Source organism: Apium graveolens, chromosome 6 (assembly GCF_009905375.1).
Source record: "Apium graveolens cultivar Ventura chromosome 6, ASM990537v1, whole genome shotgun sequence".
Classification (NCBI taxonomy): domain Eukaryota; kingdom Viridiplantae; phylum Streptophyta; class Magnoliopsida; order Apiales; family Apiaceae; genus Apium; species Apium graveolens.
Window position 1 is genome coordinate 293,894,230 of NC_133652.1, and position 27,183 is coordinate 293,921,412.

At 34.5% G+C, this 27,183-nt stretch overlaps 2 protein-coding genes across 2 annotated transcripts; one reads left to right on the forward strand and one right to left on the reverse strand.

Annotated features, from left to right (window-relative positions):
* Positions 1 to 14,729: 14,729 nt before the first annotated feature.
* On the reverse strand, positions 14,730 to 15,458 carry LOC141666245 (secreted RxLR effector protein 161-like). The gene has a single exon (XM_074472239.1). It carries the CDS (start codon positions 15,456 to 15,458, stop codon positions 14,730 to 14,732), a length of 729 nt encoding a protein of 242 aa, XP_074328340.1.
* Positions 15,459 to 24,914: 9,456 nt separating this feature from the next.
* On the forward strand, positions 24,915 to 25,508 carry LOC141666247 (secreted RxLR effector protein 161-like). Its single transcript, XM_074472240.1, has one exon. The coding sequence runs from the start codon at positions 24,915 to 24,917 to the stop codon at positions 25,506 to 25,508; it is 594 nt and encodes a 197-aa protein (XP_074328341.1).
* The last annotated feature ends 1,675 nt before the right edge of the window (positions 25,509 to 27,183 follow it).

Genomic DNA, 27,183 nt, shown 5'->3' on the forward strand with positions numbered 1-27,183 from the left:
TATGCATGCGCAAAGGCATCATTGGGTGCGAGCTTATTTAGGGAAAACCTTTTGTGCAAGTACCTCTGTATTTCTGTATCTTTTTCTATCGGTCATAGTCTTCCTATTTTGAGCCATATCTTTCTTTTTGTACTCGATGTTTATTTGATAATTTTTACTACTCATGCTGCTACTTTTATTTGTTAACTATGAATCAAACAATATTTATAACTATTGCAGGTATGATATCCATTAAAAGAAGCGAGAGTATGAATGCTTTCTTTGACGGATTTGTTCATAGTACTACTGCATTGTCCGAATTTATTCATCGGTATGACGTAGCGGAGATATATCGGGTTGAGGCTCATGGAGGACAGGTTTATACCAGATTGGTTTTCAAAAAATTTATGTAAGAATTTAGATTATTATTTCATTGTCGGCATAAAAATATTAAAGGAGAGGGAGATAATTTAACTTTTGAAGTGACTTTTGACTATAAAAATAAGCTTGTATCACACATGGTTGATGTTAATACATCATATTTCAATTTTGTGTGTACTTGTGCAAAGTTTAAAAATGCAGGGTTGCATGTGTTATATCTTATGTAACAAAAATTCTTCATGAAGACAATTCTTGAGAAATATATCTTAGGAAGATGGATACTAAGTTCCATATACACTACTTATGAACGGGTTATAACACCTGACTCTAAACTACAAGAATATAATAATCTCCTATGAGTTGTCCATTTTTCGGTTCCATTTGTTGGTTGACCATTTTTATATTCTCAAGTTTGGGCATGCTGGACAGATGAGTACCCTAGAAAAATAATTCTATCATTAGTTATTTTTCTATAGTATTTGTGAGTGTATTATATAAGGGATTAGAGAGACGTGTGCCTATATATACATACTCAACAACGTAGTATTTTTATAACCGGAGGGGACAACCATGAGGTTGTCCTCATGTCCCATTTTCTCTATATAGAATTTATTTACAGCCTGTACTCCACCCACTATTTGAAATTCATACCCACCTTCTGTGAACACGTCTTATCTACACTCCTACTTTTTAGCCACTAATAATAACAAACTTAAAAATTAAAACAAAAGATAATTATTATTTTTAAATGCAATTATTTTAATTTTCAAAACATATAATCTATCAAATATATTTTATAATATACAAGAACAGTTATATCAATATATAAAATACAAAATAATTTAATATAAAAATCTCGGATATTACACAATAATAGGTCAACATGATAATAATAATAATACTCATAATAATAATAATAATAATAATATTAAAAACTATAATAATAATAACAATATTAAGAATAATAAAATAATAATAATAATAGTAATAGTAATAATAATAATAATGTACAATAATTATATGTGGGATTGATGATCAAAAAATTATGTTATTTTATGGGTGAAGGAAATGTCATTTCAACTAAATATGAAAATGTAGGGAATTGAAATGTCTAGCAAACACGTTAAACAAAGTGTGATTTCAACTAAATATGTCACATCAATTAATGACTAATCCAAAAACTATTTATTATCTTGCATGTAGAAAATGATTGTCTTCCAAAGTGCATGTAGAAGCATACAAATGAAACTAATACATTAGAGTTAACCGTGTACATGCAGAATGCAGGGTGGAGTGATAATGTACATAAGATATAGCACAAACTTTACCATTTGAGCTTTCAAATTATAAAGTTATGAGTAGCAAAAAAGAGCTAAATAATAATAACCCAACTCAACAGTGTGGAGAATTATTGGTGACTCGTAATGCTGAGGAAAGGGAAGATAAAAGATAAGAAATCATCTAGAAAGAGGTTATTACAAAAAGATGTAAATGAGATGAGGTTGACGGGAGAGATGAATAGAGATAGTACACATTAACATAAAATAAATACTTTTTTGCCCTTACCATATTAGTGGTTTTATATCAATTATTTTCTCTTACTATAAGTTACAATATATTTAATAATTATACATATTTTAATTATTATAAATATTGTTGTTTGTCATCAAATTTGATATTTTTCTTTAATATCTGTCAATGATATTTGATCAAATAATTGGCAACATATACCATATGTCACATTGGTACCATTATTTAGATGTACTATAAATTTACGAGTTAAATATGAAAAAAATGTCAACTAAAAAATGTATGGATCATGACCATTCATTTCTCTTATTAAATAAATTGTATATACTCATGTCATACTTTAATTATTATATATAAATGGTTATTATAATTATTATTTACACAACTTCTTTATTGTAACTACAATTATCATCTAGACAGGTTATTGCGGTACAACTTTTAATTGGAGTCCTCCCACTCCATTTATGTTATGCAAATAAAATATCTTCTAAAACCTGTTATCTTGCAAAACATATTTCATAAATATCATTACTTCAATAAATTCATGCAAATTTTATGTATGTTCTGCAACGTGAACATTTATGTTATGCAAACTAAGCATGTTTTGTAGAATAATATATTTTGCAACGTTGTACTTGTAAAATCTATGCAATCTCCAAAATTTTCAATAAAATTTTGATATCTGTAGAATATCATTCTAAAAATAATAAGTTTTGCAACAATTTAGGTTATATTTTACTTGCAGAACATATATGGACTCCCAAAACTCCAATAAAATAGGGGACTCCATAGAACTTATATATATAAAAATGTATATATCAATTATTTTCTCTTATTATAAGTAAGTAACAATATATTTAATAATTATACTTATTTTAATTATTTTAACAATATTTTTGGTTGTCATCAAATGCAACATTTTCTTTCAAAACCTATCAATGATATTTGATCAAATAATTGGCAACATATACCATATGTCACATTGGTACCATTATTTAGATGCGGTATAAAATTTATGAGTTAAATATTAAAAAAATGTCAACTAAAAAATGTATGGATCATGACTAGACCTGGAAATTCGGATACCCGGTTCGGTTTCAGATTGGATCAATTTCGGATCGGATCAACTTTCGGATTATAGTATATTTGAAGACCATTTGGATCAGATGTGATTCGGGTCGGGTCTAATTCGGATTAAAATCGGATAAAATTCGGATTAAGATCGAATAAAATTATGTTCGGATTAAATTCGGTTCAGATATTTTCGGATCATAACTTAATTATTTTTCTAATTTTTGAGATTTAAAAATATTTTTATATGTACTTTAGTATTTTTAAAATAATATAATGTACTTTTACAAAAGATTATGATTAAATAAGTGTGTTATCATAAACATAAAATTGTTGAAAGTATAAATTTTTCTTATTTCGGATCATATTCGGTTCAAGTAATAAATTATTCAGTTTTAATCGGTTCCAATTTATAATCGGAGCTTGTATTTCGTATCATTTTCGGTTAAATTTTTGATTCGGGTATTTTTCGGATCGGTTTAAATCGGTTTTCGGATAACTATCGGATTGTATGATTCAGATCTCGGATCGGATCTCGGTTTCACGAATTTCGGTTCTGTTTTTCGGATCTAGACCCATTTTGGCCGGTCTAATCATGACCATTCATTTCTCTTATTAAATAAATTGTATATACTAATGTCATACTTTAATTATTATATATAAATGGTTATTATAATTATTATTTACACAACGTCTTCATTGTAACTATAATTATCATTTAGACACGTATTGCAGTTATGACAAAAAGGTGTAAATAACATGTTTACTAGTCAAGATAGAGTAAAGTTCGATGGACTACAACTTTTAATTGTCCATCTATGTTCTGCAAATAAAATATCTCCTAAAACGTGTTATCTTGCAAAACATATTTCACAAATATCATTACTTCAATAAAAACATGCATGCATTCTGCAAGATTTTCAATAAAATTGTGATATTTGTAGAATATCATTCGAAAAATAATACGTTTTGCAATAATTTATGTTATATTTTACTTGCAGAACATATATGGACTCGAAGAACTCCAATAAAATAGGGGACTCCATAGAACCTATATATCCAAAAATGTATATATCAATTATTTTCTCTTATTATAAGAAAGTAATAATATATTTAATAATTATAATTATTTTAATTATTAGAAAAATATTTTTGTTTGTCATCAAATTCAATATTTTCCTTCTAAACCGATTGCTCATATTTGATCTCACAATTCGCTAACATATACCATATGTCACATTGGTACCATTATTTCGATGCACTATAAAAATTTACCAATTAAATATTAAAAAAGATGTCAACTAAAAAATGTATGGATCATGACCATTCATTTCTCTTATTAAATAAATTGTATATACTCATGTCAAACTTTAATTATTATATATAAATGGTTATTATAATTATTATTTACACAAGGTGTTCATTGTTACTGCAATTATAATCTAGACACGTTATTCCACTTATGACAAAAAGATGTAAATAACATGTTTACTACTCATGATAGAGTAAAGTTCTATGGAACAACTTTTAATTGGAGTCCTGGCACTCCATTTATATTCTGCAAATAAAATATCTTCGAAAACATGTTATCTTGCAAAACATATTTTATTCATGCTTCCAATAAGTCTCAAATAAGCCTACACAATTTTTTAATCCCAAACATAAATAGCATCATATAGCAAATCTTGAGAGAGTTCCAATATAAACATAATCACTAAAATATTATTCTAAATTAAGCTAGTCCTTGTGCCAAAAGCTTAGTGTCTCAAAATTTTTTAAGTAATGAACCAAAAGTCGAAACACCTTGCGTCTCAAATACCCGTGACACAGTTTCATAATTTCCCTTACTAAGGTATCATAAGTGTGTGCTCTCCCCAACACATCATAAGTAGAACTCTTTTAGTAAGTATAAAAGGGCTAGTTCCGAAATATATGCGCAAAAACATTTTAAAGATTTTAAAATAAAGTAAAGTGTTAAGAGTTAACTTATGTTCACTTAATGAATCCAAATATAATGCCAAATAATCCTAATTTAAATAGATGAAGCAAAATATAATTAATATCTAATACCAATTATCTTAAAAATGACATGTACATGACATGAGGCATAATAAATGTGTCCACACATATATTCTCATTGGAAAGGTCAACTAATAATAAAATTATACAACCCTTATACTAAATGTTCATCCGGACAATAAAGGAAAAACAAATAAATAAAACATGTAAGTAACCTTCTCCGACTTATAAATATTAGCATATACTTATGTATACAAAAAAATATATTAGTTATCAAAAACATAATATTTGTATAATCACATTATTTCTCAAATATAATAATAATAATAATAATAATAATAATAATAATAATAATAATAATAATAATAATAATAATAATAATAATAATAATACATGAGGGACGAGTGCATATAAATCATTTAGTGAGAGAGAAAAGGTGTAAAGTATCTTAACAACAAATATATCACTCCATAAAATTCAAATTTTCATAATATGCAAAAACTATTTTTAATTATTTATAACAAAAAATATATAAATATACATTTGTAAAAAGAACTATCTCACATTTACCTTGCATAAAATGTAATTACACACAAATATTTACCTACAAAATACTATGACATAACTCATGTGAAATTATAAACAAAAAATTGTTGATGTGATTACATTAGAAAATAATTATCAAAACTAGCACATAGATAACAAAACTTATATACACTTATAGAATAACAAGTAAAATAAGGTGTTTAATGATAGGTATGTAGGCAATGCCTTTAACTATGGCACATAGACATAAATAGCATGTAAAGAAATTAGCATTGTCAAAACATATATACATTAAATATGGGAGCACTTAATTATATATAAAAGTCAAAGAGTGAAAATGCATGTAATATAATAAATTATAGAATGAAGAAGAACCTACCTAGTAGGAGAGTCACTGTATAAGGGAAAAATAAAACTAGTATGGATTATATAGAACTATTGGTTGAACTTATTTCCTACTCCACCCACTATTTGAAATTCATACCCACTTTCAATGAACACGTCTTATAAGCACTGCTATTTTTACCCACTAATAACAACAAACTTAAAAATTAAAACAAAAGATAATTATTATTTTTAAATGTAATTAGTTTAATTATCAAAACATAAAACTCTATCAAATAAATTTTATAATTTACAAGAACTGTTAATATCAATATATAAAATACATAATATTTTAATATAAAAATCTCCGATATTACATTCTACCCAGCTTAAAAAAAATTGGTCGCAAAATTTAAACATGCAAAACATATTTAAATATACCAAAAATATTTGAGTGGCAAGAAACACAATAGAAGTAGTTTTTTTATAACACACTGAGCTAAACTCACAAGCCACCGCTCATATCTCATAACTCAGGTCAAGCCTCACTACTCACAGTCAAGCCCAAGCCCAGTCTACACTAAGCTAACCTAGGCTCTGAATACCATCTAGGCTCTCAATACTACATCTAATACCCCGACTTTTTTAGACAATAAATTATACTTAAATATCAAATTAAAACTACAAATCTTATTCATGCTTAGAATAAGTCTCAAATAAACCTACATAATTTTTTATTCCCAAACATAAATAGCATTATATAGAAAATCTTGAGAGACGCGGCTCCAATAAAAACATAATCACTCCCAAACATAAATAGCATTATATAGCAAATCTTGAGAGACGCCGCTCCAATACAAATATAATCACTAAAACATTATTGCAAAGCAAGCTCAAATCAAGTGCACCTTTAAGATGTGCCAAAAGCTAAGCACCTGAAAATTTTGTAAGTAATGAGCCAAAAAGCTCAACAAGAAAAAAATTTACACTAGTGGATCAATTATCTTAATTTCATAAAACCAAAATTATTATCCGATAATCCATATGACATAAAATATAACTTAATTTTACAGCTGCTAAGGCCACAAATACCTGGTGATACAGTATCAAAAGTTCATAATTTATGTCGCCCCTACTAAGGTGTTATAAGTTTTTGCCCTCCGGAAGCCATCATAATTAGAACTCCCTGATTAGCTATAAAAGACTAGTTCCCGAACTATGACCAATTAGCAATTACTAATTGGTTCACAAGTCAGAGGGAATTCTTTTATCTAAAACACTGTATCCATAAATTTTTATATAAAAACAGTGCAAAAATATTTTAAATATTTTAAAATAAAATAAAGTGTGAAGAGTAAACTTACCTTAGTCACTTCAATGAATCCAAATATAAGTGCCAAATAAATACTAATTTAAATAGATGAAGCATAATATAACTAATATATAATACCAACTATTTTAAAATGACATTTACATAAGATGAGAGCATAGTCAGTGTGTCCCCACATATTCTCAATGCAAAGGTCAGCTAATGATAAAATTATACAATAATTATGCTAAGTGTTCATGCTGACAACAAGGGCAAAATAAATAAATAAAACATATAAGTAAACTTCTTGGACTTATAAATACTATCATATACTTATGTACACAAAAAAATATATTACTTATAAAAAACACAATATTTTCATAATCACATTATTCGTGAAATATAATAATAATAATAATAAAAATAATAATAATAATAAAAATAATAATAAAAATAATAATAAAAATAAAAATAATAATAATAATAATAATAATAATAATAATAATAATAATAATAATAATAATAATAATAATAATACGTCTCTTCTTTAGAAACAAATGCATAAGTTCATTAAAAAAAGATAAAATATATGTTTAAACATTATCATAAGAAATGTATGTATAAAAAATTATTATACAAAACTCATGATTCTCTCGCCGCATACACCTCTGACCTCACAAAACCTTAACGTCGATTTCTACTTTGGGAAAAAGCTATCCATTTCTCATGAAAACCGATACCGAAGTCGTGTTTTGCGATATCGATTACACAAATTCGATGGTTTACTTCACTTTAAGAACTCGATCTCTTCACATACTCAAAACCCTAGAAATCGCCTGTGCTAAAACTTAGACCAATTGTTGATTTTATAACTGTTTGGTGATGGATTCATGTTGTAGATAAAAAGCCCTTTGGTTGAAGTCCGTAAATATTAAAGATATCTTGGATTTCCGAACTCAGTGAGTCCGACGACTCGACTTCAGTGAGTCTTAGGTTTTTGGATTTCTTAGTACTTGGTTCTGTAAAATCAAACTCAAAATAACTACTAAACTACCAGGTGTTTATATGAAACGAAGAAACACAATTATTTCATTCACTTAAAAAAAAGCCTTGCTGAGATTACATTACATGAGATATATGAAAAATGCCCATCACGTGGCTGCACAGAATGTGGAAACTAACTACTAAGACTCCTAACAAATTGCCACTACTATTATTATCTGATCCTACAATTTCTCCAACGTTCAATGACTTAGTCCAGCTGCTGACTATTCGAAATAAAGCATCTAAATTAATTATTCATTACAATGTTTAGATTAAATTCAACACATTCTTCCTTAATCTAAACATGCTTTCCCAGATTCTTGATTCCCAGAAGCTCTCTCATTTTTTCAAACTTGGCCGCAGACATAGCTTTAGTGAGAACATCTGCCCTTTGCTCGTCTGAACTAACATGCTTAATAACGATGTCTCCACGCTCCACACAATCATGTATGAAGTGATATCTAATGTCTATATGCTTGCTACGTCCGTGGAAAACAGGATTTTTCGCCAGATCCATTGCAGACTTATTATCCAGATACAAAGTAACTGGTCCAGTACAACCATCAGCAATCTTACTTAGTAACTTTTGAAGCCATATTCCTTGACAAGCTGCTGCAGTAGTAGCCATAAATTCTACCTCACATGTTGACAAAGCCACGCAACGCTGCTTCTGAGAGACCCAGGTTATTAAGCTTTCACTTAGATAAAATGCCATCCCTCCGGTACTCTTCCGGTCATCACAGTTGCCACCAAAGTCACTATCAGAATATCCTGACAACATATGGTTACATGAACTCCTCGAGTAAACTAAGCCATACTCCATTATTCCTTTTATATACCTCAGAACACGCTTAATAACATTCAGATGCATAACCGTCGGCCTCTCCATGAATCGACTTAGAACACCAACAGCATACGAGATATCTGGTCTTGTATGAACCAGGTATCTTAATCCCCCAATCAGGCTCTTATATTGCATGGAATCAACTGCCTTACTAGTGACATCTTTATGCAGTTGAGTTTTTGGTTCCATGGGATACACTGCTGGATTGCAGTCAGACATACCTGCTGTTTCCAGAATTTTCTTGGCATACGCAGTTTGCCTTAGCTCAATATAATTTCTCTTTTGATCGACCTCTATGCCAAGATAATAAGAAAGTTTTCCTAGGTCACTCATGTCGAATTCACAGCTCATTTGCTCCTTGAACTTTATGATATTGGCAACACTTGTTCCTGTCACTAGTAAATCATCAACGTAAACACCGATAATTAAAGACTCATTACCTTCTCGTTTGGTGTACACTGCATGCTCGTATGGACATTTCTCAAAGCCAAGTTTTTCCAGAAATTTTCTCAGTCGTGCATACCAAGCCCGAGGGGCTTGTCTCAAACCATACAGAGCCTTTAACAATTTATACACCTTATGCTCTTGATTTTCTTTCACAAATCCTTCTGGTTGGACAACATAAACTTCCTCCTGAATTTCACCATTTAAGAAGGCTGATTTTACATCCAAGTGATGTACCTCCCAGCCATTTTTAGCCGACAAAGCTAGTAATAATCGGACAGTCTCTAGGCGAGTCACTGGAGCAAAAGCTTCTTCAAAATCAACACCCTGCCTTTGCACGTACCCCTTCGCCACAAGCCTCGCCTTGTACTTTATTATTTCACCATTAGTATCTTTCTTTACTTTAAAAACCCATTTGAGGCCAATTGCCTTTTGACCCGCTGGTAGGTCTGTCAATTGCCAAGTATTATTTCTTTCGATGGCTTGCAGCTCAACCTCCATAGCTTTTTTCCATTCCTTTTCATGCACTGCTTGTTCGAATGTGCTGGGTTCTTCAACACTGTGCAACAACAAGTCGTCAGCAAGCTCAACCTCTTCCGTAACATCATATATATCACTGAGTAACTTAAATTTCTTTGGCTCACCACTACTCGCAGTTGAAGTAGAATTCTCAGTTGATGTTGGACTTTGTTCATTGCTCGCATATATTTCAGATTCAGTACTTGTATGAGGCCCAGGTGATGTTTCACTTTGTGACTGAATAGAAGTTATAGATTGTGTAGTAGAATTCTCCGTTTCTTTATTTCCCAGTTCACCATGTGTCTGTCCAATGACTGTGAATATCCCAGATGGTATCTTAACTCCAACTTCATTACTGGTTTGTTGTTCCCACCTCCAAAATTCATCCTCGCGAAATACGACATCACGACTTATGTGCAATTTCTTTTGTCTAGGGTCGTACAATCTGCTGGCTTTTCTCCCCGTTTCTTTTCCCAAATACACCACCTGTAGACTTTGATCATCTAACTTCTGAGTATGCACCGACGGCACCTTCATGTAGGCCAGGCATCCAAACACTCTTATGTGTCCCAAATCTGGCTTGTTCCCTGTCCAGGCTTCGTACGGAGTTTTCCCTCGTAGTACCCGAGTTGGAAGGCGATTAAGTACATAAACTGATTGCCTTACGGCCTCTCCCCACATAAAAGGTGGCATATTTGACCCTTTCAAAAAACTTCGAGTCATTGCAGTAACCGTCATGTTTCGACGCTCAACCACCCCATTTTGTTGTGGGGTGTAGGGTGCTGTCAGGTGCCTTTGAATACCAACATCCTCACAAAAAGCTGTAAATTCTTTTGAGCAAAATTCTCCTCCCCTATCTGTTCGGAAAATTCTGATTCTCTCTTCTCTACCATTTTCAACTAATTCTTTAAACTTCTTGAAAGCACCAAATGCCTCATCCTTTGCTTTTAACATGTAGACCCACATTTTTCGGCTATAATCATCCACTAACAAGAAAAAATACTTGTTCCCGGCAGGTGTTGGTGGTGAAATTGGCCCATATAAGTCTCCGTGTACTAGTTCCAAGGCTTGAGTTGCGTTGAAATTCGCTGAAGAGGGAAACGGTTTTCGTGACTGCTTTGACATCAAGCAACCATCACACTGCTTGTTCGGTTGCACCAACTTAGGAATCCCATATGCCATTTGTTCCTTTGATAATAATTCCATTGCCTGGAAATTAACATGTCCGAGATGGGCATGCCATAACCAGGTTTCCTCCTCCCCTTTTGTTAACAGACAAAGTGGCGTGCTCTCCTCAAGACTAATTTTGTATAGTCTATTTTCGGATCGTCTCACTTTCATCAGTAATCTATCCTTTTCATCATAAACCCATAGATACTCACCACTCAATATTACCTAATTACCATATTCAGATAGCTGTCCGAGACTTATTATGTTGTTGCATAAATTGGGTATGAAATACACTCCTCTGATTAGCTTTGTTTCACCATTCTTACATTTGGAAGCAACAGTACCTTTCCCTTTAATGCTAACAGTCGAGCCATCACGAAACTTTACACTCCCCATCACTTGTTCATCCAAATCTATAAACTTTCCGCGCTGGCCGGTCATATGATTGCTCGCTCCATTGTCCAAATACCATATTTGTGAGTCTGCCTTTCTTTCAGTGCATGTTCTCAGTGTTGGAGCCATATTTTCTTCATTTAAAAATACAGCATTACCATCTTCCTTGCCTGTTTCTACAAACAACAGTGTAGGTTCATCTTCTTTAGTCTCAGAGAAATTTACCTCCTTTTGTAAATCTCTTTCTCGACGTGGTTTTCGACATTCAATCGCAAAATGCCCATAATTTTGGCAGTTGAAAATCTGACCTTACTCTTATCTCGTGCAATGACTCTGCCTCGATATCTTTCCTGGTTTAGTTCTGTTCCTCCCCGGTTTGATCGTTTAATCCATTCATCTCTGGTAAGTAGTAACTTACCCTCTTCCTTTTCCTTTTTCAGCCACTCTTCTTCAGTCAGGAGCAATTGGCTCCCGCTGTTTTCGACCTGCCCTTTAAGTCGCTCCTCATGAGCTTTTAAAGACCCAACCGTTTCTTCAATTGTCATTGTTTCAAGATTTCCAAACTGTTCGATAGTAGATGCAATCTGCAGAAATTTTTATGGCACAACTCAAAGAATTTTCTTTACTACATACGCCTCATCAACTGTTTCTCCCAATGCTCTAATATTTGTCACCAGGCCAGTAATTTTCAGGCAGAAGTCGTCGAGAGAGTCGGTATCTTTCATGCACATCGACTCGAACTCGGCCTTCAATGTCTAAATCTTTGCCATCTTGACACGTTCTGTACCTTGGCACATCACTTTGATAGCCTCCCAGGCTTCCTTCGCAGTTCCTTTATCTGCTAAAGACAAAAATATGTCTTCCAGAATACTCTGATAGATCGCAGCCATAGCAATCTTGTCTGTCTTCTCCTCGGCCTCGTTTTTTTTTGAATCTTTGCGCATCACCGCTTCCCATATGCCGTGTGCCTGCATATATATCTTCATCCGTAGGGCCCATGCTGTGTAGTTCCCTCTGGTTAACATAGGATAGCTCAAACTCACTCCACCTTCCTTGATCTTCCCTGGTTCCATCGTTGCCACTCTTGGCATGTATTTGGGCATCAACTAAAATGCCTTGCTCTGATACCAGGTGTAAAATCAAACTCAAAATAACTACTAAACTACCAGGTGTTTATATGAAACGAAGAAACACAATTATTTCATTCACTTAAAAAAAAACCTTGCTGAGATTACATTACATGAGATATATGAAAAATGCCCATCACGTGGCTGCACAGAATGTGGAAACTAACTACTAAGACTCCTAACAAATTGCCACTACTTTTATTATCTGATCCTACAATTTCTCCAACATTCAATGACTTAGTCCAGCTGCTGACTATTCGAAATAAAGCATCTAAATTAATTATTCATTACAATGTTTAGATTAAATTCAACAGGTTCTTTTTATTGATATGGATATGCTATTTGGGTTTCATATATGTCTTCTAGTGTTAAGTTTCCTACCATGACATATGTGTACTTGAACACAGATGCTGGTACAAGGTCTTCTGTTGATTACCCTGTGATTTAGATAGTGTTTTGGGTGTTTGCTTATATACTCTACGACTAGCTCTTCCCCTGGTTTTGATATTAAAATGCTCGTCTAGACTTAATTGTAGAGTGATTACTCTGTAATTTAGATGTTGGTTTTGATGTGTACTTGGAACACATTTGATGGTTTTGCTTATAGTGTCAAAATTATGTGTTAAAATGCTTATGTAGGCTTTTAAATTGTATGTTTGTGTATAAAATATATATGTGCATTAATATTGTCACTTTCTATATTTTGTTAATCTTTACTTTGTGTCATTAGGTTTTTTCAAGTAAGATTACTTGTATTGTTCTGTAATATGGGTGGTACAGATATTAAAACTAACACACAACACAGAAACATGCCACTAAACTAATTCCTATGGTTCTTTATTTAGTCACTTCTTTCACTGTACTTTGTTTATCAATTTGGTCAGCAAATGCTTTGTGACATACACATACGGGGTCTAATTGTATTTTCTCCATGTTTAATTCTTATGTCTCAGAAGGCTTTCCAACATATACTAATATTCCTGGTATTGTCATACTTGATGTGAATGTTGTATTTCAGGTCTTAATAACATTATGTGAACTGCTCGGGGAGCAGTTACCCATCAAAACCCGAGTAGTCAAGAAGCGAGTCAAGCAGCGGGACCCTTTTATACCAAGGGTGTTTGTCCCTATCCTAGAAGAGAGTTTTGAGTTGCCAGATCAGGTGTAGCAGGATAAGTAATTGTGGTAGTTTGAATAAAAGATGTTTAGTTTTAAAATGTAAATAGAATAATGTTTTGTAACAAAGAGAGTTCTTGAAATAGTTGATTCAGTTTGGTTTGTAATACAGTTGGTTTGTGGTTCTTGTTTTCAATTCTTAACCTTGAAAAGATCCTGAGTAGTAGTAGTTCGCGTAATTATTTTAATTATTTTATGCTTGTACAGGTTTAGTAAGTAGTTAGTGTTAATAATGCCACAAATCTATACCCCGGATTTGGAGGGTATTATAATTGGTATGTTTTAGTGTTTGAATTTCTGCGTGTAAATGATGGTAAATGCTCAATAAGTCATTTTTTTAGATGGTTCTTCTATTTGAACTTAACTAGTATTTGTGTGTGTGTTAAATTCATTCATTAACTTAATTAGTGTTTGTCTGTGTAAATGATGATATATGTTGGTTATGTGTCAATGTTTTGGATGATTCTTTTGTTTAAAAATTAGGAAAAAATCATGTGAATTTTGTTGATTAACAGAACGGGTATACACAACACACACCTGTGTAATTTGAAATGATAGAGAGTAAAGACTGATATGTTTATTTCTTGCTTCTAGATAACTGAGTACATACACGAACAATTTAAAATAACAGCTAAAAAATAACTGGTTCCTACAAACTAGCAACTCTCACCTAAAACATCTCCCACACTCCTAACTAGTCCACGACTCTCCTAAATAAACTGAAATAAGTTACTGACTCATTCTAATACTACAACATGGCTAACAGATGCCAATTTATTAAAATAAATCACAACTTAAAATAAATAAATAATAAGTTTAGATTAAATCCAAAAAACACCCCCTTAATCTAAACTTATGTAGCCAACTTCTTCATGCCAAGTAACTCACACATTCTCTCAAACTTGACAGCTGCAAGCGCCTTTGTCAGAATGTCCGCCTTCTGTTCACTAGTGTGCACATGCATGAGTTTGATCTCTCCTTTCTCAATGCATTCACGAATAAAATGGTACTGAATGTCTATATGTTTACTACGGCCATGGAAAACTTGATTCTTAGCTAAATCTATAGCAGACCTGTTGTCCAGATAGATTATTACAGGGCCTGGTTTCACATCAACAATCTGACTGAGTAACTTTCGCAACCAAACTGCTTGACATGCTGCAGCAGTGCCAGCCATGAACTCAGCCTCGCAAGATGAGAGTGCGACACACCTTTGTTTCTGAGACACCCAAGATATTAAACTGTCATCGAGATAGAACACTATACCCCCGGTGCTCTTCTTGTCTTCTATATTTCCTCCCAAATCACTATCTGAAAAACCAGATAAAATGTAGTTTCCCGAGCCTCTTACATAATTCAAACCATATTCCAGAGTTCCTTTTACATATCTCAATATTCGCTTCACTGCATTATAATGGAGAACTGTGGGTCTCTCCATGTAACGACTAACAATCCCTACTGCAAATCTAATGTCAGGACGGGTATGCACTAAGTATCGAAGGCCTCCCACCATACTTTTAAACTGAGTAGGATCAACTGGCTTCCCATCTTCATCTTTATGCAGCTGCAATCTCTCCTCCATTGGATATTTCACTGGGTTGCACTCCAATAAACCTGCCTTCTACAGAATTTTCTTCGCGTACGCTGTTTGCTTCAACTCTATGCCATCCTTTCCTTGTTTAACCTAAATTCCCAGATAATGTGAAAGTCTTCCCAGATCACTCATCTCGAAATTTCTCACCATTTGTTTCTTAAAGGAGTCGATATAATGCACACTAGTCCCTATGACTAATAAGTCATCGACGTAAACTCCTATCACCAAGACTTCATCCCTAAATTGCTTTGTATACACAGCTGGTTCATACGGACACTTGATGAAACCCAAATTTTCTAGGCAGCAGTTAAGCTTCGCGTACCAGGCCCGTGGAGCCTGTCGCAAACCATATAAAGCTTTTACCAACTTATAGACGAGATGTTCCTTTCCTCCTTTTATAAATCCTTCAGGTTGGCTCACATACACATGCTCACTGAGTTCACCATTGAGGAAAGCAGATTTTACATCAAGATGATGAACCTCCCAGCTGCGAGTGCCAACAGCAGCCTTACCATTTCCAACCTTGTTACCGGAGCGAATACTTTTCATAATCCACACCTTGCTTCTGAACATAGCCCTTTGCTACAAGCTGGGCCTTGTACTTAATAATTTTTCCTTCTGTGTCCTTTTTCAATTTGTATACCCACTTTAACCCAATGGGTTTGTGTCCAGCAGGCAGCTCCACCAAATTCCAAGTGCCATTTTTTTCTATAGCTTGGATCTCATTTTGCATTGCTTTTTCCCAGCATTTTTCTTTGATTGCCTGACTGTAACACACTGGTTCATCCACTCCCATCAACATTAATTCATCATGTAATTCCACTTCCTCAGTATCGTTATAAATGTCACTTAGCCGTCTATAACGTCTAGGCTCGCTTTCTTCTTCGGAGAGTTGACTGGAATTAGGCGTAAGTGCTTGAACTGGTGTTGCTGCTTCGAAATTATCTTTCACCGGAGTTGTTGCTTCGAACTCGTCATTATTCTCTACACCTAAATTTCCTTCGATTAAAACATATGATCCTTGTGCAGAATTGTTTTCAGACTCTTGTTCCCAGTGCCAACTTTTATTTTCTTCAAACACAATATCTCTACTGACATGTAAAGAATTTCTTCTTGGGTCATACAACCTGCAAGCTTTGGTTCCTGGTTCTTTTCCTAAATACACCAATGTTTTACTTCGATCATCTAGCTTACTCAGATGTACATTAGGTATTTTCATATGAGTAATGCATCCGAAAACTCTCAAATGTGCAAGATTTGGTATTTTACCTGACCATGCTTCGTACGGAGTCTTGCCAATGACTACACAAGTGGGCAAGCAATTCAGAACATAGATTGAGTGCCTCACTGCTTCCCCCCAAAACTTGCACGACATATTTTTTTCTTTCAAAATGCTTCTGGCCATTGCTACAACAGTCCTATTTCTCCGCTCCACCACACCATTTTGTTGTGGAGAATAAGGAGCTGTGTAGTGCCTTTCAATACCGGCTCTCTCACAATAGGCCATGAATTTATTAGAGCAGAACTCCCCGCCCCTGTATGTCCTAAACACCTTGATTCTTCGTTCAGGTTGATCTTCAACTAAAGCTTTAAACTTTTGGAAGGCTTCAAATGCCTCGCCTTTTGTCTTCAAAAAATAAACCCACATCAATCTGCTAAAATCATCTACCAACAAGAAAAAATACATGTTGCCTCCAGGGGTGGGTGGTGATATAGGACCGCAAATATCTCCGTGCACAAGCTCTAGAACCTTTGAAGCATTAAAGGTTGTCTGCTGTGGGAATGAATTTCTGGCCTATTTTGACATTAAACACCCTCTACAAATTTCTTTAGGTTGAACAACCTTCGGCAGGCCATGTGCTCCTTCTCAGACATAAGAGTCATGGCTTCGAAGTTCACGTGTCCAAGTCTGTGGTGCCACAATCATGTTTCTTCTTCTATTTTTGCCATTAAACACTCTGATTTGCTCCCCTCGATGATCAATTTATATAGCCTGTTATTTGAGCATTTTACTTTCATTAGCAACCTCCCAACCTTATCATTAACCCACAAATAATTTCAATGCAAAATTACTTTACAGCCTTCCTCCGACAATTGTCCTAAACTTATGATATTGTTGCAGAGACTAGGGATGAAATACACTTCTCGGAGCACATGTTCTTCACCATTCTGGCAGCTGAGACTCACAGACCCCTTTCCTTTTATTGTTACAGTTGTACCATCGCCAAACCTGACTTCCCCAGACATACTTTCATCTAGCTCAACAAATTTCGATCGTAACCCGGTCATATGATTGCTTGCTCCGTTGTCGAGATACCACAGGTTAGACTCCGTCCTCGCTTCAGCCTCCTACTTCAATCTTGGTGTCACATTCTTTTCGTCCAACAGAAACATGTTCTCTTCTTTTCCATCACACTCTGTTAAGAGTAATATTGGCTCGTCGTCATCAGCTTGAATCAAATTAGCTTCTTGCTTTTGTTCTTTCTCACATTTTGATTTTCGACATTTTGAGGCATAATGTCCCAGGATACTGCAGTTGAAGCACCTCACTTTACTTTTATCTCGACTTCCTCGATTCCCATCCTTGTTTTGATATTCATTGTCACGCCTGCCCTTCTGGTTTGGTGATGTTTTCTTTATCCACTCCTATCTTGTGAGCAGCAATTTCTCACCAGATGCTTCTCTTCTTGACCACTCCTCTTCTGTCAAAAGCAGTTGTTTTTCAGAAGTCTCTGTTGGCCCATGAATTCGTTCCTCATGAGGTTTTAGTCGCCCAACTGTTTCTTCCACTATCATCTCCTCAAGATTGCCAAACTGTTCAATCGTAGAGGCAATTTGGAGGTATTTAGGTGGTACTGCTCTCAGAAGCTTTTTAACAACATATGACTCTTCCATCGTTTCTCCCAGAACACGTATGTTCGTTACAATGCCACACAACTCTATGCAGAAATCATCGATATGTTCTGTCTCTTTCATGCTCAAGGACTCCAGCTCGGCTCTTAAGTTCTGTACCTTTGCCTTTTTTACTCTGTCAGCCCCAACCCACACGGTTTTAATGGCCTCCCAGGCCTCCTTTGCCGATTTTTTTCTGCAACGGACAATAGAATGTCCTCCAGGATTCCCTGATAAATGATTTCCAACGCCATTTTATCTGTTCGTGTCTCGACCTATTTCTTGCCATCAGACTCCACTGCCTCCCACACGCCTTGTGCCTCCATGAACACTTTCATTTTTAGTGACCTTGTCGTATAGTTATTCCTTGCCAGCATGGGATACCTGAGTCCGATCGATCCCTCCTTTGGTTTTGACACGTCCATAGTTCCCATTTTGGGCATTTACTTGGGCATACACGACCAAGCTGTGATACCAAATGTTGAATAATAGAACTGGTAACAAAACACACACCTGTGTAATTTGAAATGATAGAGAGTAAAGACTGATATGTTTATTTCTTGCTTCTGGATAACTGAGTGCATACACGAACAATTTAAAACAACTGCTAAAAAATAACTGGTTCCTACAAACTAGTAACTCTCACCTAAAACATCTTTCACACTCCTAACTACTCCACGACTCTCCTAAATAAACTGAAACAAGTTATTGACTCATTCTAATACTACAACATGGCTAACAGATGCCAATTTATTAAAACAAATCACAACTTAAAATAAATAAATAATAAGTTTAGATTAAATCCAACAAATTTCTGGTTTATGGGACTTAAGTTCCTTGCAAGTTGTTTTACTTATCTGTCAATATTACACAAAATTATTCCCCACGAGATGACATTTTGTCACATAGGAAAAATAAGGTCACGAACCTTTGGATTTTGTTATTAAGAAATGCCTTTTGGAGGACATTTTAATCCAATATCTTTATGTTGTGCAGTGTACAATACAACATTTTACTTACATGCAGTTAGTTACATTTCTTATGTTACCGGGTTGCTTCTGTATCCTATAATTGACTAATTAAATTCCTATCTTGGTACCGAACAATTTAGATGATTTATGGTTAAGTGTGTGTAGTCGCATGTGTAGTATATCTGTATTTTATCTTTTATTGGTCTCTATATATGTCTTGAAAATATTATCTAATTATATCTATGAGAAGTATTATAGGTTTGGGCTTACAGTTGTCTTGGAATTCTCTGAGTAAGAGGGTTAGTAGTTCTATTTTGAGTTTAAACACAACCAAAGATATACAATCCTGACACCAGATGAATTCTTCTCTATTTTAATTATTTAAGTTGGAAAAAAGAGAAACTAATTGTTAGGGTGCCTAACTACATTTCTAATAGTTGCTTGTCCATCAATGGCTACAGGAAGAAGGGCAGTAGCTCTTATGGTGGTTCATCAACCATGTGACTTGCCCTAAACTGTTTTTTTTCTTTTTTGTTTTATGTAATCAAAAACTCCTATGATTGCTTTCTATTGTTTCTCTAATATCAGAAATTTTATGCTAAGGGGCAAATAAAAGAATAATGGAAATTCAGGGTTTATTTGAGTTCTTATCTAATAGAATAATAGTTCCATTTTTGCCGAATGAGTCTTGTTTTATATGTAGAGCAAATTTATTTCATAATAACATTGTGTTAGTGCCTGATCTTTATGAAACTGTTTAGTTACACTAACAAAACAAAGCAAAAATTACTATATTTTAGTGATACTCGACAAAAGGACAATTTTTAACATGATGGCCAACTTAATCTTTTGGATGCAAATATTACAAAATGTATTTCCCAATTTGTTTGAGATACTCTATTCGTAAATGTGCATCATAAAATAAAATACTGATTTGGAAAATGTTTATCCCATATAAATTGATTTTTTTGGATACTCTTTTGCGAAATGTGTCTATCATATATATGATATAACATACATGGCTGCACTTAATATGCTTATTACTTAACATTCTTATTTATAAATGTAAGCTGACTCTTACGGGAATATATCATCAATAAGGGGTGCGCTTGAGCGAGGAGTATGTTTGTATAGTCTCGTATATTGTTGAATTTTTTTTATCTAATTAAATGGTATGAGGGGTGCGCTTGAGCGAGGAGTATGTTTGTATAGTTTGGTATATTGTTGAAATTTTTTTATCTAAATAAATGGTGTGGTGCTGCATAATCTTTAATTCCCTAAGCACTCGGCTACTCAAAGAATCAACTAGCCTTTGATATTATTGTTGCTTGTAGTGTTTTTATGTTGGGGTTTGTCGTAGGCTTTTTCTAGATTTGTGATAAAAAATTATTCAAATTTGTCTTAGACTTTAATGATAGTTTAAATTGTCAATAATTTGATCCCACATTGTACATTATTTTTAACACGTATCACAAAACTAAAATTTTTACAGCGTCTAGCTTGTAATTGGCGATGATTTGGTTCGAGTAATAGAGGGAGATGCATCCTCTTTGGATATGCTACTAGTTCAGTGCTACTAGAGGTAACATACATTGTCGTGCACTCTTAATAATAGTTCTGTCATGGCATAGGAGTTTGGTATATATATTAGTAATTCATTAGAATGTTGATCTAAGGAAAACTTCATTTTTTACTTGATATATATATATATTTGGTAAACATATATTTGCACTATATCTAGTTAATAGTTACACGGTAGGCGTATGACATTGATGAAGACAGTTTATTTAATTTTGCCACAAGCACCGCATATATTCCATTGGCGTTGGATGTAGTTGTTCGAAGCCGGAAGGTAGAACTAAGCCATACTATTGCAGCAGCAGGTCTGGGCTAGTTTAGGATCTTTGTCTAGTGATGTGGATAAAATTTGGTTGTTTGGAAATATATTATTAGTTGGGGCAGTTTTTTAAATTCGTTAGTCGGCTTTGGTAAATTTGGTACCTTACTTGGTGTTGGGGATTTATTAATCTACACATATTTATCTTTATGTATTTTAAATAATACAACGTGTATGTTAACATTGTAATGCAGACTTAGTCCAGAGTAGTTGCTTATGTTTAGGAGTCTAGTTTGTGTAGTGTAGGAAAAACCAGGTCATGTTCTCCTGGTTTTTAGACACTCAGTTGCATCGAGTGTATATGTATTTACTGTCTTCATCATCTGAATAATAAGTTGCAAGCTTTCCATTTCAGTAAATCATACATCTTTATGTTTTATCTTTAACATATGGTATCATAGCCTTAAAACAAAACCAAAATAATTTCAGTGAATCAACACAGAATGGAGTCAAGTAAAAGAAGAGAAGGCACATTTGGGTTGAGCTATCCTATGTTGACAAAGACAAATTATACTGCCTGGGCAATTAAAATGAAGGTTTTTTATGCAAGCTCACGATGTGTGGGATGCCATAGAGCCTAAGGATCCCAAGGCGGCAGTAGAGGAAAAGATGGATAAGCGTGCACTGGCTATTATCTATCAAGGTATTCCTGATGACATGCTGCTGACACTCGTAGAGAGGAAGACTTCCAAATAAGACTGGGGAGCTATCAAAATTATGTATTTAGATGCGGATAAAGTCAAAAGGGCCCAGGCTCAGACACTCAAAGCTGAGTTTGAATCTTTGAAGATGAAGGATTCAGAGGAATTAGATGATTTCTGTATGAGACTCAATGGTCTGTTCAAAAATATCAGAGCTTTGGGGGAGGTAATCGAAGAGGAATATGTTGTCAAGTAGATGCTAAGAGCTGTCCCAACCAAGTTCCTGCAAATTGCTTCAGCTATTGAGCAATTTGGGAACCTGGAAACCATGTTAGTGGAAGAAGTCGTGGGTTCACTCAAAGCCCATGAGGAGTGCTTACACGGACAAACTGAAAATAGTGAGGGCCAGCAATTGCTATTGACTGAGGAAGAATGGCACAAGAGGGAAAATGAAGGCGGAAAACTCCTACTCACCAGAGAGAAATGGCTAAAGAATCCGGGAAAAATGTGTCCTTTGGAGGAAGTGATTATCGAATCAAGGATGGTTGTGTAGCATGAGATCGAAGTCGGATGAACTGTTTTAATTATGGAGCGTATGGGCACTTCGCAATGGAATGTCGAAAACCAAAGAAAATCAGACAACCTCTATAGAGAGGTGAGGTGAATTTGACGTAGTTGAGTGAGAGTGATCCTGCATTGTTAATGGCTATGTGTGAAGATGATGCAGATGATATAATTCTACTATCTGAGGACAAATGGAGGAAAACACTTGGTATCTCAACAATGGGGCTAGTAATCATATGACCGGTTGTCGAAAAAAGTTTGAGATACTAGATAGAACTAAGAAAGGAGAAGTGAAATTTGGAGATGTGTCGCTGGTGAAAATTGAGGGCAAAGGCACAGTAAGGATCACTTGTAGAAATGGAGAAATAAGAACTTTGCACGGTGTGTATTTCATTCCTACACTACGTAACAACCTTATTAACCTAGGCCAGTTGTCTGAGGAAGGAAATAGAGTGGTACTGGATAGTGAAAATTTATGGATATATGATAGTTATGGTCGACTATTGATGCAAGTAAAATGATCAGCCAACAGACTCTATAAAGTACATATCAATGACATACAACAAATCTATTTGTTGTCAAAAGATGAAGATGAAGCAAAGCTCTGGCATGAACATCTTGGCCATGTAAATTTTAAGGTAATACAACGTATGTTAAGGAATCACATGGCATATGGCTTACCCTCGATTCACAAGACAGACGAGACTTGTAATGGATGCCTCATGTCAAAACATGAACGTAAGTCATTCCCATCTCAAACTGGTTATTCTGCAAAAGTTATATTAGAACTAGTTCATGTAGATCTTTGTGGCCCTATTTCCCCACCCACTCCCGCTGGTAATCGTTATTTCATGCTAATTGTTGACGACTTTAGTCATATGATGTGAGTACGTATTCTTAAAACAAAAGATGAAGCCCTGTTATGTTTTAAGAATTTTAAGTTATTAGTCAAGAATGGTAAACAACAGACCATTCAAGTCTTAAGAACGGATCGTTGAGGCGAGTTTTTATCGAAAGAGGTCCCGGAATATTGTCAAAAATATGGCATTCTGAGACATTTTACAGCGCCCGACACACCACAACAAAACAATGTGGTAAAGCGTCGTAATCGCACTATCGTCGCCATGGCCAGACGTCTATTGAAAGAACGAGAGATGCCTCTAAACAATTGGGGTAAACCAGCTAGACACGCTGTATATGTACTGATCAAACTACCTACTCGCTCTCTTTCAACCATCACTCCACATGAAGCATGGTTTGGCAGAAAGCCGAGTGTTGAGTATTTAAGAATATTTGGTTGTGTTGCTTACATGAAAGTCCCAGCTGTGCATACTAGCAAACTCGATGATAGAAGCAAAAGGGTTGTGTATTTTGGGCGAGAACCAGGCACAAAGGCACATAGACTATAAGATCCAGTGGCAAACCGTATTGAAATTAGTAGAAATGTGGTTTTCGATGAGGCCAAGGTCTGAGAATGGGCAGGAAGAAGTATTTCAGATATACGAGGCACAGGTAGTTTGGTCGTGGCATGATATGCTCCTTCTGCACTTGGAAATGATGATCGAGTTAGTCAATCTTCAGTCCCTGAATCTTCTATTCCTTCAATCAACAATGATCCTTCATTCACTAGTTTACCTGCCACATCTCACTCATCAATGCTCAAACCACAGCCTATGAATTCCATCAGTACAGTTAGTGACAGAGATAGTGCCACCAGGATGATTACATCGAGTACAAGCAGTGAACAACCCAGAAAGTTTCATTCCTTAACAGATAACTATGATCACACAAGTGAAATAGAGATTGTAGATGAACTCCTTTTGATGGGGATTGATGAGCCAATCTGTTTAGAGCAAGCCATTCATGATCCTGTATGGAAAGAAGCAATGGATACCAAGATTCAGTCCATCTAGAAAAATCAAATGTGGGAACTTACCACACTGCCAGAAGGTCATAAAACCATCTATCTTAAGTGGATATTCAAGATGAAAAAGGATAAAAAAGGTACAGTGACTAAATACAAAGCCCGTCTTGTAGCAAAGGGTTATGTGCAGCGTCTCAGTGTGGACTACGATGAAGTTTTTGCCCCTGTAACCAGATTGGAGACAGTTCGATTACTCCTGGCTTCAGCAGAAAAAGGTAATTAGGAGATTCACCTCCTTGATGTTAAGTCTGCTTTTCTCAATGGTGTGTTACACGAGGAAGTTTATGTATCACAACCGAAAGGCTATGTACAGAAATGACATGAACATAAAGTTTAGAAGTTATTGAAGGCTCTGTATGGTTTACATCAAGCTCCCAGAGCATGGTATTCCCTTCTTAACCAATTTTTGCTCAATTGGGTTTTACAAAATGCCCATTTGAGCATGTTGTTTATGTCAAGTGAACAGTTTCAGATTCTCTAATTGGTGGTGTTTATGTCGACGATTTGCTAGTCACTATCACAAATCTTGCACACATTGTCAAATTCAAGGGGTAGATGAGTCGTGAATTTGACATGTCCGATCTTGGGAAGCTGAGTTATTACCTGAGACTAGAAGTCGTTCAAGATCGATATCACATTAAGCTCAAACAATCTGCATATGCCAAGAAAGTTATAGACAAAACAGGTATGGCAGAATGCAATGTTGTGAAATTCTCAATGGAGTATAAGTTACCAATATATGCAGATAAGGAATGGGAGTCCTTCACTACAACTCACTACAAGAGTATAGTGGGAGGATTACGCTATCTAGTGCACACTCGCCCTAACATTGCTTCTGCAGTGGGCATAGTAAGTCGGTACATGGAGAGACCCACTGTATTTAATATGAATGTTGTTAAACGAATACGTCAATATATGAAGGGAACCTTACAGTACAGGCTGATTTATTTAAAGGAACGTGGTAACAACATTCTTTCTGGTTTTTCAGACAGTGATTTGGCAGGAAGTGTGGATGATAGGAAGTGCACAGCAGGGATGACCTTTTATCTTGATGATAATCCGATTACATGGGTTTCACAAAAACAACGATGTGTTGCACTTTCATCTTGTGAAGCAGAATTTATGGCAGCTACGGCTGCAGCTTGTTAAGCTATTTGGTTACGAAGAGTTTTAAGCTATATCATGAATGCTGAACTAGGACCAGTCACCCTGTACATCGATAACAGGTCTGTAGTGGACTTGGCACGAAATCCAGTCTTCCATGGAAGAAGTAAACACATTGATCTTCGGTATCACTTAATTTGTGTTTATGATGAGAAAGGTTTAATAGTGATTAAACATGTTAAGACTAGCGAGCAGTGAGCGGACATATTAACTAAGGCATTAGCAGCACAGAAGTTTGAGAAGATGAAAAGCTTACTGGGAGTCAAGAAATTTGGAGATGTTTAGATTAAAGGGGGTATGTTGGGGATTTATTAATCTAAACATATTTATCTTTATGTATTTCAAATAATACAACGTGTATATTAATGTTGTAACATTGACTTAGTCAAGAGTAGTTGCTTATGTTTAGAAGTCTAGTTTGTGTAGTGTGGAGAAAAACCAGGTCATATTCTCCTGGTTTTTAGACACTTAGTTACATCGAGTATATATGTATTTACTGTCTTCATCATCTGAATAATAAGTTGCAAGCTTTCCATTTTAGTAAATCATACATCTTTCTATTTTATCTTCAACACTGGGATGTAGTAGTAGATTTAGTGAATTATGACTTTGGGTGAATATTTTGTATTTGCAAAGTTTGGTGATATGTATATATATGGAAATTTAAATGTAATGTTGATTTTGTTTTTTGATATTTATTTTGTACATTTTTTGGCACATAATAATGAAATGTAACACATCACATGGTAATAAAAAAACTGATGTTAAAAGCTATATAATACATCACTTTTAAAGAAAAACTGATGATCCTCCACTATACATACATCAGTTTGAATCTTTAACACATTACCTGAAAACTTTGTCTATTTCAGCATTTTTATGGGGGTATTTACATCAGTTAAAAATTGATGTGATAGTATGTTATAGACATCAGTTCTGTTTACAAAATTGATGTAATAAACTATTTTAACATCGGTCTGCAACCGATATAAAAAATAGGGACTTTTCTCTACACCCACCTATACATTGGTTTTTAAATTTTTTTACATCAGCTTAGAACCGATGTTTATTGACATTTTTCCAGTAGTGGATTCCAAAGCATGCCATTGTAAAGAAATCTAGGTATCAAGTATATGGCTCTTATAAAGTTAATAAGAAAACCTTTTCATAATGTTGTAAGAGATTCTGAAATATTGTATTTAGTTTAGACTGACATATATGTATTTAATGGCTTGTTAAATAAAGATATTAAATGATATTTTATTACCTTTATTGATGATTGTAGCAAATATTATTATGTTTATTTGCTTAGACGTGAGGATGAATCACTTAATAAGTTTATAAGAATGAAGCTGAAACTAAAACTGGTAAGATCCGATAGAGGTGGTGAGTATACAGATACTTCATTTGATGAATTTTGCAAAAGCACTGCTATAGTTCATAAGGTTACTCCAATATACACACCTGAGTCTAATGCAGTGGTAGAACGAAAGAATAGACCATTTCTGATATAACCAACAATTTGTTTATTAAGTCAGGGTTTCCTAACCATATGTGGGGAGATGCTCTAAAAATGGCTTACCATATCCTGAATAGAGTCCCTTTAAAATAAATGGAAAAGATCCCTTACGAGTTATGGAAAAGTAAACAATAGTTTGAA

Coding starts and splice junctions, on each gene's coding strand:
- LOC141666247 (XM_074472240.1), top strand. CDS start 24,915: ATGAGTCGTGAATTTGACATGTCCGATCTTGGGAAGCTGAGTTATTAC.
- LOC141666245 (XM_074472239.1), bottom strand. CDS start 15,458: ATGGAGGAGAGATTGCAGCTGCATAAAGATGAAGATGGGAAGCCAGTT.